Genomic DNA, 14,750 nt, shown 5'->3' with positions numbered 1-14,750 from the left:
CATAGTGTTGCGATGAATTTTTCTAAAAATCCCGATCAATATGTGCAAAATAAAAAAAGAGGGGCTAAAAAGAAGCTTTCTCCCAGATCTCAATGTCTACCCCTTAACACGGTAATTTCAGTGAAACGCTTATTCAAATTATGGAACTTCAATTAAACGTGTCTCGTTCGCCAATACGTCGAATTATTACAATCAGTTCTCACACAAGAAAACAAAGTTTGATTAAGGCTACACGACTATTAAGTCGGGATAAAGAAGCTAGACGAGAATTTGTTTACGCGACATTGGTCGCAGTTGAAATAATGTAACAAAATTTAAACGCACTGACTTTAGGTATTAAAAACATTCCTTTGTATACTTATTTAGTTACTTTATAATTGATACATTTCGAGGAAAAGAAGTTTGATTTAGGTAATCCCGATGGTCACCATTCGTATTGGAGAGACCTCCAAAAGGAACCTCGATATTTTTCAAGACGGAAGTTTGGTGGTGGTAGTCTTATCGCTTGGGGAGCTTTCTGCTTACGGGGCACGCTACCTCTAGAGTTTATAAATGAAAATAAAGAAAGAAATTGGACTTTTCAACAAAACAATACCGCCGTTCATAACAGTCGTGCAACTATAGCGTAATTACGGGATCACAGCATTGACGTTGTGGCCAGCATTTTCACCGGATCAGAATCCAATAAAGAATATTTGGAAGATTATTGTTCGAAAAATCTATGGTGGTAATAAACAATATCAAAATATATCCAAACTATGAAAACCAATTACAACTGCATGGGGCGAGGTACAAAGTACAACACGATAAAATCGACTGAAAAAAGTATGAAAAATCGACTAATTGAAATTCTTGCAAATAAGGGAGGACCTAGCATAACTTCAAATACGGTACACTTTGCTTTCCATTATTTGAACAGCAACATATAAAAATTTATACATTTATAGTTATGACACGTTGTGTACAAATACAATTTTAGTTGCATTTGATTAAACTAATATTAAAGTTATCGAGATAGGGGTGTAATTATATATACGTATTTATTTTCATTATATCACCTTAATTACTATATAATGTCTATATATTATTTAGGTACACATTAGAAGCTTTAATTTACAGGTTAGCAGCTTTAATTTAGTTTACAACGTAAAATTCGCGAAAACTTGGTAAAGCGAAGTTACTGTATATTATATAAACGAATAAAACTGTGCGTGTGTGTGTGTGTGTGTGTGTGTGTCTGATAATAATTTCTAATGTAACATTCGATATTTTTCTGTTGATAGCGATTCGGGCGAATTTCGATTCATAAAAAATATCTAAATTCTATTTTATACAATTTCAGTTTAACCGTGGGAAAGTGCAAGATAAATTTTCGTTTTTATTTTCATTTTGATTTTCATTTCACGTTTCAGATTGAGAAATGTACGCGTTTTATTTCAAATTTCAAAGATTATAAAAGATGGAAGAGGTTCGATTATGGTATAGGGCTATTTTTCTTAGTCCAACGATGGAAATTCGGTACTACTCGATGGAATTGGTAGAAAAAATGAGTATTGCAAACCATTTCGTCTCGCAATAGGACATTTCTATACACGAAGCAAAAGAAGTCATACAACATCTTAATGACACTTGACAGATTGGCCTCCACAAAGCCTCAACTTGTACTTTATTCCGAATTTGCGGATTATACTCGATGGGGAAGTACTCGTTAATTAAACTACAGTATCTTTACGTAAAATAGACAAATGTCCATTCAATTTTGTTCTTGAATTTATTTAATTGTAAGTTGACTGGTGATATGTTACTAGTATTTCAAATTAATCTACAATGAATTGAGAATAAATACATTTTAGAATGATCAAATTTCAATCGAATACGGCAGGTAATCGAATTAACGGGTAAATATCATCATCTTTAGCATAAAGCGGGTATTCGAGGTTGAGTGATTAAAATACTTTAATAAAGTATGAGCTAACACTAGTACTATACTACAAACCTGTAATGTGTACTTAACATTATGGCTATAACGTATATAATAATAATGATGATGATGATGATGATGATAATGATGATGATAATAATAATAATAATAAATGCAAAGAATACACAGAAAGACATAACACAGTAGTTAAAATAATTCACAAAGTAATCCTCAACGTCAATAATACAAAACAAGACTACACACCATACTACAAATATACACCAACAGCAATAATCGAAAACGAAGAATACAAAGTATACTGGGACACAACAATACACACATTAATAAAAAAGAAAGAAAAGCAAACATATCTAATCGACATTGCAATACCCAATGATACAAATATAGAGCAAAAATACAAAGAGAAAATAGAAAAATACATGCCACTAGCCAATAAAAATTAAAAATTTTTGTAATAGAAATTAAAAAAATATGGAAACAACAGGAAGTACATAGAATACCAATAATAATATCTGCAACAGGAATAACACCATACACACTCAAAAAACACCTAACGCAATTGAAAATACTAACACACATCCACCATGAGATACAGAAAGCAACGATACTACATACATGCAACATCACTAGAAATTTCCTCAACAACATAAGTTAAAAGCCAAACTGGACCTGGCAGTGTCCCGTCCAGCTGCTGGAGAACCCCGGGAAGGGAGAAGAAGCATATAGCACTTCAGAGTATTAATCCGTGCACAACGACTTTAGTCGCTTCCCGCGCAAGATGTGTTAAGTTTCTGATACTCACATTTGCCTTCTAATATTTATATGTAGGATTGGAAATGACCATGGGGCCGAAAGAGTGTCGGAAGTGTTTGAACTTGGAACAAAGGTGACCGCGCGCAAGAGGATCGAACGAATGTGTATGACAGAGCCGAGTGCGATAGACGATTGGAAGTTAGTTTGTTCGCAAGTACCTTGCTTGTAATCGAAGTACCTGGTCCATCGAGATTGCGGGGAAAGAGGCATGATTGGGAAAGAGAGCCTGAGTGTGAAAAAAGGACAGAATGAATGGTTTAAATAAGGGTGCAAGGGCGCAGGCGATTCAGAGTGTGTAAGCCAGTACGTTAGAAGTCCAAGTCAGTCTAAGAAAAATTAGAAGAGCGTGCCCATAGAGAATTTCTCTTGTTTCACAACGAGCCGCCATCATTCTATTAGTGATTGCGGATTTTAAATAAGAAGGAAAATACAACATTTTTTAGTGAATCTCAGATTTTGGTGTCGTCTTGGCTGGTTCATCTTGCATCACCCACGATCTTTTCCGATTAACGTTGTTATAAACTATTCACTTCTCGTCGTCAGTTATCAGTCGTTTTAGAAATCGATCAATTTCGTTGCGTTTCCGAAGTGAATCGCAAATGCTAATGCGTTGCGTCAAATGAATTTTCTTAAGCTGATCGAGTTTCTTGACATAGCCGTTTTAATCTTTTTTTTTAATGCATGTATGCGATACATTGAGCTTCTTTGCAATCTCACGTGTTGTGCTATGACGATCTGAATCGATAATGGCCTTGATATGGGTCTCATCAAATTCAACTGGACGGCCAGATTGTTGCGCATTTTTCAGTGAAAAATCACCAGAATGAAATTTTGCAAACCAATTTTGACACTGTCTTTTTTTCAAGGCTTCATTCTCATTTACGGTACATAACTTCTTGCGTGCTTGCGATGCGTTCTTGCTCTTTCGGAAATAAAACAATAAAATATGTCCGTAATGCGCGTCTTGTTCTTCCATTTTTAAATTGGGATGAAAACGAAACTAAATAACTAATCGATACAATTTTTCAACTAAATTAAAGGCGGAAGGCCAAACAATAAGAAAACAATATAAGTTAGGTGCCTTGAACACGTTGATAAAACAAAAGAATGTGCAAAAGCCATCTATTGACAAAATCCGTAATCACTTAGTTGCCAACCCAATATTTATAAATTTATTTTATTTTATTAAGAAGCCAACGATACTAAAGTCGATCCACCCAAAAACCGATCCTACATACATGCAACTACATCAGTATCATGGTAATGCTAAATATTATTTCCGCTAGTAGTAGTTGTACGTTTCCAGTAAATGTAAAAACGAAAAATTTGGAATCCGTCATTTTGGTAGATTTAGTAGATCTGCTGTTAAATATACTACATATACGTATACTGGTAATTATAAGCGAAGTGGTGCGATGGTAGCAAAACAATATATTTATCTTTGTCTAGATAAAAATCAATTTCAAAGCAATTGCACAGTTTCAGTAATAATAATGATAAAAAATTTTGAAATCTGTTACTTTCCCGTGTTTTATCATTAATCCTTAGAGGGGTGGAAAGGCATTGTATCGGTTTAAAATAAAATTTAGTTCGTTATTCTCTAAATACGTAAAAATTCAAATATTCCTCTGACTAAAACATGTAATAGCATATTTCGTATTTTCAAGCGTGTGAGTCGTAATACTGCTACATTTGCTGAAAATGTTCAAAATTCAACTTCAAAACAGCAACTAGCACGTTGAAATATCTTGGTAAGCGTTTTATCTTTAAAATTGGAAATTTTTATATTTTTTGTTCCACTGGGAGTAGGAAAGCCAATAAATCGATTTTATTCGTACTAAGAGATTTTGTCTAAGAAATGTATGAAATATATTGACTTTTAGATTAGTAATACTGATTATATCTCGTAATATTCCGGCTCTCTAAGCTTTAAATAATAACTAGTAATTGTTAAATAATAACAATTAATAACCAGCCTTCACTAATGAAATCTTACTTGCCAAATTTAACAATTTCATATTTAATATTCATATTTCTTATTTATAATTATATATATTTATATAACTATATATATATTTATAATTCATATTCATATTTAAATTATTTCTTGTTCAAGAAGTTGTATTTTTTTATTTGTCGTTGACGATATATCTTATCTTCTTGTACGTTTCGAAAATTTGTAGGAAATCGTGAGAAATTATTATCGCTGTAGAAACGATACAACACGAACCCAAATATTCTATAAACGAAATCCTTATCAGATTTCTTATTTGTACTCTCCTCTATCGTTTTCGAGTCTAACTACAATGTATTTTTAACGAACAAAAATTACGCGGAACACGTACATCGAATCTGATAAATACCAGTTTATTTCATTAAACATTATTCTTATCGGCTTATTTCGATAATTCCTTTGGTTTACCTAGGGCGACGAACTTGCACGAACCTTCGATCGAATATCGGTTATACAAATAGTAGTGAATCCGACAAATCTATAGTCGTGTTAAGTGGTTTATGTCGGCTATGTCGGGATCGGTATTTATTACACTCGTACAAACGTAATCGGCCATTTATAATTTGTAACCGAACGACAAATAATAACAATAACGAACAATACAAATCGTCCTAAATATTTCTGGATGCTCGATTACGCGATCGAATAATGTCATATCGATTGTTTAATTATCATATCTTAAAACGAATTATTAATCATTAATTATACGTAATTGGGTATTATTAAGAACTACAAATTGATTTAACATTCCTCTCAGATAAACATTTATCTATCTGCTGTGTTTACCATGTAACAATTACAATAGTCTCGGTAATATGCGTGGAAAATTATAAAGAAATCTGACGATAAATACAGATTTCGTAGAGCATCGAATGCAAATGTATTGTACGCGTAGACTGATTGTGAGAAAAAAATCTTCGAAAGAGTGAAAATGTGGGGCACGAGAATCGCAACTAACGATAATTCACGATGTATTGACACGAACTAATGTAGAAATAATTCTCCTATTCAAATTCTTTGATCACTCTCGTAAAAAGTATGTACGTTTATATTTACTGCTCCAATTTTTACTATGTGTTTAAGAATTCGCCAGATCTTTTCTAATTTTACCCAACTATCTCATTGTTCTCAACATTCGTGTCTTTTAGGTACAATGTTATTTATGAAATTTAAGCGCAACGCATTTCAATCGTGAACGTCTGTATATAATTTTACATTGAATCTAAAATTAAACCCATCGACGATTTAAATGTATTTATTTTTACCACCAGTCAAATGACCGATCTAGCAGCAAATTATATTTTTTACAATTTAAAATATAGATAATAACAGATATAGAGTGTATGCTAATAAACTAAATAATTTTTAAACGACAACAAAAAAGACTAGCTTCTTTGGTCCGCCTCGTGGATTTTAATGGAAACGGGAAAAACAAAGAAAAATAATCGTATAATTTTGTAGACTTGAAAAGCAATAATACATGTCTCATTCTTATATATCATAATTTTTCCAAATTATCGATTTATATTTCATCTTTTTATATGCAATTGTAGGATATTTTTTGACTTCCACAGGTATAGAGGCCCGGTTAGCGTCTGGCGGCCAGACGAGTCTGGGGAAGTTGGGGCCAGGCCATGCGAGGTAGCCTCGCTCAACCCCGGTTTTCCCCATTGTAAACCGGGGGTGACGCGTCTGTGGGCACCTCTCGGGAAGGGTCCCCGCGTGGGTGACCCTTCGGAGAGCCTAACCCGAAGGAGGAATCCCTTCCACCCCAGAGCGTTACGTGGAGGGAGCTTTCTCCTCCTTCGGGGGAGGCTCTTGCCTTCCAGACGGGCTTAAAAGGGCCCGCTCTGGAAGATAGAGGAGAGTTTTGAGATAGTCATTAGAGAGTTGTGGTAGTCCTTGAGAGAGTTGAGACCGAGAGTTGTGATTGCGAGAGTTACGCGTTATTGAGAATCGAATAGAAAATACAGACTGCAGTGAATTTGAGTATTCCGAGGTACTCTCCAGCGAGTAGAGACTGTGTGACTCTACATAATTTTTCACAAACAGATTTTTTACAGTTGAAATAGATTTTGATGACTTTATTGCCGTTACGATATATTCTTGGAATGTTATAAAAGAACATAATTCTGCAACCGGTTAAATGTTATTGGTCGTAAACAAATTACAATATATACGAATTTCGGAAGAACCGAAATAGCAAGAGAAATAAATATTGAACAATTGATTATATGTATTATATCATAAGAAAAGAGTAAATGACGAAAGCGATGATATCGCGTGATTTCAGAATTTTTAACCAAGCAAAGTTTCAGAATGGCCATTTCACTGGCCACAATTGTTATTAGTTAACAATATACTGTTCTAATTAATAATTAATTCGATATTAAATCGCGAATAATATTTATTCGTGTTCGTTATACAATATTATACACGATGTTTTATATAATTGGATCTATAGTTTCGAATGGAATCAAAGTAGAAGTATCTTGTAAGGTAAAATAAAATGGATTCTACATAATGCAGCAGTACACGGTGTACGAGTTTTTTTCGCAAAAGTATATACTCCATCTTTATACTCTTGAGCTTTTCAGAAGTGGGTTTTTTTGAATTATAGCTTCCCTTTTTATCCACTGACTTGGTAGATTTTATCGATTAACAAAAGTTCAAATAAAATGGCTCTCGACGAATCTTTGTATATGAAAACGTAACGGAACAACGAAAATTTAAATAAGAAAATTACTATTATAAACTAAATTTTGATTTCTTTCGAAATTTTTCTAAAATTCTAAATGCATATATACTCGAAGCATTTTGAGTACTAATCTAATTGTATGAAAGCAATTGTGTCTTTATGGTACTTCATTTAATCCAGTAGTTAAGACAATCGTATCAAGAATAATCTCAAGTACGAGATTAGATGTGAAAACGCTAGGTTGTGACATAAAGCCCTATCTAAATAATCAGTATAGACAAAACGACCTCTTTTTCGACAAGGTGTTACGAAAGAAGTTTATTTAATAAAGACATGTATCATCAAAAGTGAAATTTACAATATATTCAGGTAGCGACATACATTTGGTTTATAGCTTGAGTTATTTGTAAGTTATCGAGTTATAAATTACTTTGTACAGTTGCATTAGTATATTTAAGGCATAAACGTTGTACTAGCATACTTCGACATTTAGGTATGCAATGGTAATCAAATGACTGAGACAATGTACTTGTTTTACAAAAATGTACCCTATTAACACGTGTAGCACTATTCGAGAAGCAATGTTGCATAATATGTAGGACTTATCTCCTGGGTAGGATTAAATGAGTAAAATGGCATGAGTAAAATTGGTGGACATATGTGATATTTAATTGAGATATGAAGTATGCTACAGAAGGTTGCGCAGACACACGCTCATACCACGGAGTCCTAACAAAACGACACCTAGTCTCTGTTAGGTTACAGCGCTAGGTACACTTGCCCGCGGCAGAATCCTTTCGGGTTACCCCGAAAGGGCACTCCTCTCGGCATACTGTATTTTACTAGCTCGAACCCTTCACCACTCGGACACCACTGCAGACGACCTAACCCTTATACTGGGACACTCTATGAGCATACTCGCTATCTGTGACTTCAACTGATCTATACTCCAACTGATATCTCAACTATGCCTATGGACCCAGCATACGAACTCTCTCTCTCTCTTCAACTAGACTCCTCACAAGTCTCTCCTCAAGACTAGACTAGCTACAAGACTCTGGAGTCTAGAATCAAAATTAGACTCCCTTGTCTTCCGAAGTCAAGAGCTTTAAGCCCTGCTGAAAGACGAACGCTCTCGCCATTATCAGTTCGTCGGACCAAGGTATGCCCTTGGTCCACGGATCCGTCATCTCCAAAGGATAAGGCAGTTTCTCCACCATCGTTCTTGGTGTGGAGTAAACCCCTCCTTTGAAGTGAGGGCCTTGGATGTTCACCCGTATGCGAAAACCGGAGTCACCCTTAGCCAACGTGCTTGGTTCGGCTCCGATGCCGATAAGTCTATTGTCAGCCAAATTCTGAGTGCAGCAGAAGGCCGCATGTCCGGTGATCTGAGATGATAAAGGGGACTGATAAATATACACAAATGAATACCGAGCAATAAACTATTCAGCACTGGGACCTGGTTGTTAGACCTGCTGCCTTGTTCGACACAGGAATACTTCAGCTATCGAATCTAATTAAAAAATGTCATTTATTCGCCATTCCCACATACATACTACATTGATTTTGAAAAAAAAACTTTATTCGTTAAACTACATTATTATTTTTTTATAAACATTATGCCAAATGAAATTTTAATTAGTTTATCAACTTTTTTCTTTTCTAATACCTAATAATACCTAATAAATCAAAATATTATTTTGCAAAATCAAAGTTGACATGTTCTTTTTTTGTCTTTTTTTTATAAAATATACAAAATATATCATACCTCATCTTAAAGAATAACTAATAAACACATCGATTAACGTATAAAACAAATTTAAAAGAATGAAATTGACTTTAAATTCTCTGAAATCGCAAAAGATTTGTACATTATACGATACTTAAATCAAATTCGTCCGATTTTGTTTTGTGTATTTTTCTTTACAACCAATTCGAAATTATAGTTTGTTTCAGTCATGTTACGCAGTATAAAAATTATAATATTAATTTAGCTATATGCAATTTAAATTATTTAATTATACATTATTGGGTTAATCGACTAGGTAATCGATTAATTGCTAAAAAAATATATCAAATTATTACACAGTTAAGTAACAAAATATCAATTATTTAATTACAGATTATTACATCGTTAATTAGTTTATTTTATGTTTGACTAGTTTGTAAATCACTGATAAAAAAATAAAATAATTACTTTCCTAAATTTTATAAACCTTCGCATTTTAATACTAGTTTAAAGCAAAACTGAGATGAAAATTACTTCCACAAATAAATCTAATTCTCAGATGTATAGTTATTTGAAGTTTCAATCACGACGTTTTAGAAACGAGCTTAGAAACGACTTCTGTATGAGCATTCAAAACAGCCATATAGTTATATAGCTAAATTAGTATAAAAATACTCATAATAATTCTGATATGATTTTTGGGAAAAAGAAGAAAAATAAAGGAAGGCACACACACGCACGCGCACGCATGGTTCATACGTGCAGGTACGATCATCTGAATATAATATCCCATAATTTTGTTACTTTAAGCTACCACTTTTGAGTAACATTTTTGAATGGATATTGTAAAAGATTTCCAGCATCGGTATTTTTGAAAAATCAATATTTTTAATTTCGCGTAATTTACATACTAACGTAGAAATGAATAGATTTAGGTAAAGAAAAAGAAAAACTTACGACAGCGACAGCATTCGAAGCGAGAATTTCATCTTGCGTTAACACTACGAAATACGCAATGTTTGCCAGGACATAAATCACGGTTACCAGCGGCAACGATATACAAATCGCCTTTGGAAGATTTCTGCAACAATGATAATTAAACGTTTTATGCATGTGCATCTATTATAATACAGTGTCAAGATAATTTTCCCCATTAAATTATCGATCTTTATTCCATCGTTCTTACGCCGAAATTGAATTTGAACGTGGAAAATTTTATACTCGAATAAATCGTCCCTCGTAGATAATTATTTAGAAAATTGTATTTATATGGAAAATTGCAATTTCAACGACTTTTGTTATTTTCGCTTTTCTCGTTGTTGTAGAATCGTTACTCGTTAACGAAAGAACGAGAAAGATAAATCGTTCTATAATCATTTTTTCCATGTCTGTCATTTGAATTTTGCGAAAGAAAGAAAGGTCACGGAACGGACTTGTAGTCAACACAAACATGTTTCAAATAAAAACTGCATAAAAATCATTCACAAATGGATCACTTTTACCGCATTTCAAATATAACTTTCCGAATACGACAAAGATCTTTGTTTGCGATGATATTCGGACGTTCAATCCACTTTCTTCCCCTCTCTTTCTCTCACTCGCTCGCCTACTCTCGCACCGGATAAAGAGTACTATGTAAAAATAATATTTGTCAGGGTCTTATTTCGTAAATTTAGCCACACGTGTATTATGGTTCAGACAAGGAAGGTATCTTTGAATAAGCATCGTATAAAATGCAAGTATCGTTTGTTCCTTAAATATACCGTCTGCGATAAAAGTATTATTTCGATTAGTATCTCTGTATTAATTTAGCAATGTACGATAGAATCGAAAGGAAGAAAATTCTGAATAAGAAATAGTTCAAAAGAAATAGAAAAGACAAGGGAGATAACGAGGACAGAAGCAATGAAAATTTAATATCGCGTTTTAAAAGTAGCTTTATACGTTGTTTGTCAAATTCGTCCCAATGGTATGACTATGAAAAATTTCAAATAATATACGTGTCAAATTAAATTTATTTTATAGGTAAAATCGAAAAATTACTATTATTTATTATCACAAATACGATGAACCTGTAATTTTTGCTAGAAGGACGTATTAATTCGTCACGATAATTATTAATATTATGAACGGAATAATTAATTTTTTTTAGAAATTCCTTGCCTTTCGATGCCAACGATACGTTTAAATTGTATACAAGAAATATGCTATATTATATTTAGTATATTATATTTGCCGAGATTTAGATCAGTTTCACTGAAAATAATCGTTTATAAACCTTCGTTAATTTCGCGTTTGAATACTATCTGTTAACAAATTAAGTGGTCAAACAGGTATTTTTTATCGTAGTGTCTAGTTCATAGAATGTATGGATTATAAAATGTTTTTAAATCAGAATTTAAAAATGTCATTCGTTGCAAAAATAGCGCGAAAATAGAAAAGCGAACTAATTTTCTTTCCACGAATTTTAATTCTTGTAGATGTAAATATAATATATCTGTTTTAATACAAATGTAACGTTATTATATTTATCGCAAATCGGGATGTTTATATATACAATTATAATTATAGCTATGCGAAAATGTCCAAAAATAGGAAGATATTAATTACGTGGATCGAAAATGCATCAGAATTTGAAGGAAATCGATATTTCAAATTTCCGAACAAAATCAATCTGCACACTGAAGATATCGCATCAGTTACGAAATATTTAAATAAAGACTAATGGAAGACATTTTGATGAAATGAAATTTTGGGCAACGATGTTACAAGTTTCGATAATAATTTATAAGAATGCTGTCTACCCTTCGTCGTTATGAAAAAATATAAACACGAGAAAAATCTACAGATATAACCTAACACCCTTATTTTTGCTATCTTCTACCCCTTAAAGAGAAAACAATACGTAGAAGCTAGTAAAATCTGGCTTACTCCGTTGTAAAATTTGAAAAAGATAATAAACAATTTCTTCTTATATATTAGAAATAAATTTCTTCGAATCGAATATTTATTGCATTTAGGTGAATTTGGAGCTGAAAATTAGTGGAATACGACGTGTTCGGTGTTTCGTTGATTATCTTTTATAGACTTTTTAGGTCTTATAAGGTGTGGTACAGCAAGAGAGGTGACGTTGCGCAGCAAGATGGCGCTGCACGACACGACCAGATATACATCTTCGTATCTCTAACAATAAGATGCGATACACAGGAACGCGAGATCCCGCTACACTGTGGTTAAATGGGCAACGACATGGCAATGACAGGGTCATTTACCGAATCTCAACGAGTTGGCAGGACATTGGAATCATTGTTGGCGTGTTCACGGACAATTTTGCAATCGTAACGGCCATGGTCAATTCTACCAACGTAGAATTTTTATTGGAGAAGTATGGAAGTAGCCAGAAATACGAGAGATTCGTTCACAGAAACGTGCCACGACGCCCAGCAAAGTCAAAGATAGAGAAGAATAAATACGATATGAAAAGTTAATATTTGTTCGTATTTTCGAATATTTAATAATTTCTCTTTTAAAAATCTAATTTTCCTATTTTATTATAATATGTACGAATATGAAATATAATACAATATTAAATATATCGGTTTTGCTCTTTGCAAAACTATTTTTCATTTGATTCGCGTTTCTCGCGTAAACCTTTCGCGACATGGTTGAATAATATTCAATTTTATACAATCTATTTCGTATAATTAAGAGGTTCTCAAGCTAATTATCTTCGCTACGAACAAAATTGCGAAGAATGTGATAAAATGTAATAACATTTGCGTCGAAGGTAAAATATTCACCTTATAAACAACTTTCGATTTAGTTAATAAAACGCTAAATGCATATTACAAGACGGCCTCGAATTAATCGATACTAAAATACGATACATTAATTGTTAAAAATATGTTAGAAACTATCGTATCTTTGTTATTGCATATGGTGCTATTAATTTGTGAAAGACTAAAAGTCTCATTGCTAGTAATCCAATCCAATTATTTATATTTTTCTGTAAAACTTGTTTTTCATTAATAATTTTCTTTCTCAATGGTCTGTGCATTTTTAAAACCGAATGTGTAATTTGAACTTGCAATCCTAAATAAAATGGCAGAGAAAAGTTTTGTCGTTTTTGATCATAATGCGAGGATTCAATTATTTCGAGTTTTATTATTCTCGGATTCTTGGAAAATACGTTTCCAATATTTTTAACCATATGCATTTGAGAAATATACAAAGACGCAGGACTTTTGAACAGAGCCAAATAATTGCATATAGTTCCTACGTGATTTTAACGTCTTGACAATGTAGAGATTCCAATTGTAACTGTAATGTGTATGGTAATGTGTAAGTGTAATGTACGTGTAATAAAATTATAGGCACTGTGTAAATAACTGTATAAATATGCAAAAACAACGAAACGTTAATTTAGATAAAAAATTATATCGTTGAAGTAAAATTTTCGAATTAATTGGCATTATTAGCATTAACTGCCATAAACGTTGAAACTTACGCGAGTACATTATAGAAATTCTCACAGACGGCCAATGTTTCTTACGTTATTACAGAGATACAAGTGTCGAATAAAGATCAGAACGAGTTGTTTTTATTTCGTATGTCAGTAACGCACAATCAAGTCAACGAAGTAAACGTATTAAAATGTTTCTTCTTACAATTATCTATTATGATCACTTATGTATTTTTTCAATTATGATTATAGTTTGAGATTTTCATTTATGTGATGTCTTCTTAATGTTCTTGTGAATTTTTCTTTTAACATAAAGATATAGGGAAAAAAATAGCAGTTGATATTCAGTTCTGAATGAAAATAAATACAGATTTTTCTTGTAACTGACAAAAGTACAATAAAAATAAATACGAAAAAAAAAGAAATAAATTTACGATTAAAAATCAAACTTTATTCAGAAACAAAATCGGGGATCTTTATAATATCGAAAGGAAAATAAATAAAAAAATAAGATATTTTCTATAGGTGACCTCCCACATCACTAGTGAAAAGTAAATCAATTTTATTTGTAACTGAAAAACACGTAAATTGCCGAAAATTTTACTAATCGAATATTATACTCTGATCGAAAGTCTCGCATAGCGTGAGAAAATCGTACACGCAACAGCGAGGGAGAAGAATAAGAACGAATAAAAATTATGGACGGTTTCACAGACGAGTTACACGGTACCTCTGTATCGTAGTTAAGGATTAAGTGGCGGCTTTGATTGATGACAAAGTGATACCATTGAAGTCTGTAGTCAGGATTATCTGCAATTTATAGACGTAAAGATTTAACGTCGAGCAATAAAACGAAAAAGATTGTTTATTAACTTTGAATGCGAGCTCGGTTTACGAACTATCATTTACTACCAATTTACTATCATTAAATTCTCTTCAATATCTTGGACGTTTAAAAGCACTTAATTTTTTCGTAAACTAGCAACAGCTAATAATAGATAATAATAGATAACAGAAGAATCCATTTCGAATTCATAGACACGATATATCAATTAATGCTGGATCGTTTTATTTCTCCCTAAACATATTAAA

At 32.6% G+C, this 14,750-nt stretch overlaps 1 protein-coding gene across 2 annotated transcripts in view; it reads right to left on the bottom strand.

Moving 5' to 3' along the window:
- Positions 1-14,750, bottom strand: part of mnd (L-type amino acid transporter minidiscs) — a 91,551-nt gene that overhangs the window by 12,868 nt on the left and 63,933 nt on the right. For both annotated transcript variants that reach the window (XM_017902760.1, XM_017902761.1), the window contains exon 4: positions 10,154-10,277. In XM_017902760.1, the coding sequence (XP_017758249.1) occupies positions 10,154-10,277 (124 nt within the window). The remainder of the gene's footprint in view (positions 1-10,153; positions 10,278-14,750) is intronic.

Source organism: Eufriesea mexicana, unplaced genomic scaffold, assembly GCF_001483705.2.
Source record: "Eufriesea mexicana isolate 0111107269 unplaced genomic scaffold, ASM148370v2 scaffold1992, whole genome shotgun sequence".
Taxonomy (NCBI): Eukaryota; Metazoa; Arthropoda; class Insecta; order Hymenoptera; family Apidae; genus Eufriesea; species Eufriesea mexicana.
Note: the sequence above shows the minus strand (reverse complement) of the source record. Positions and strands in the feature narration are given on the sequence as shown.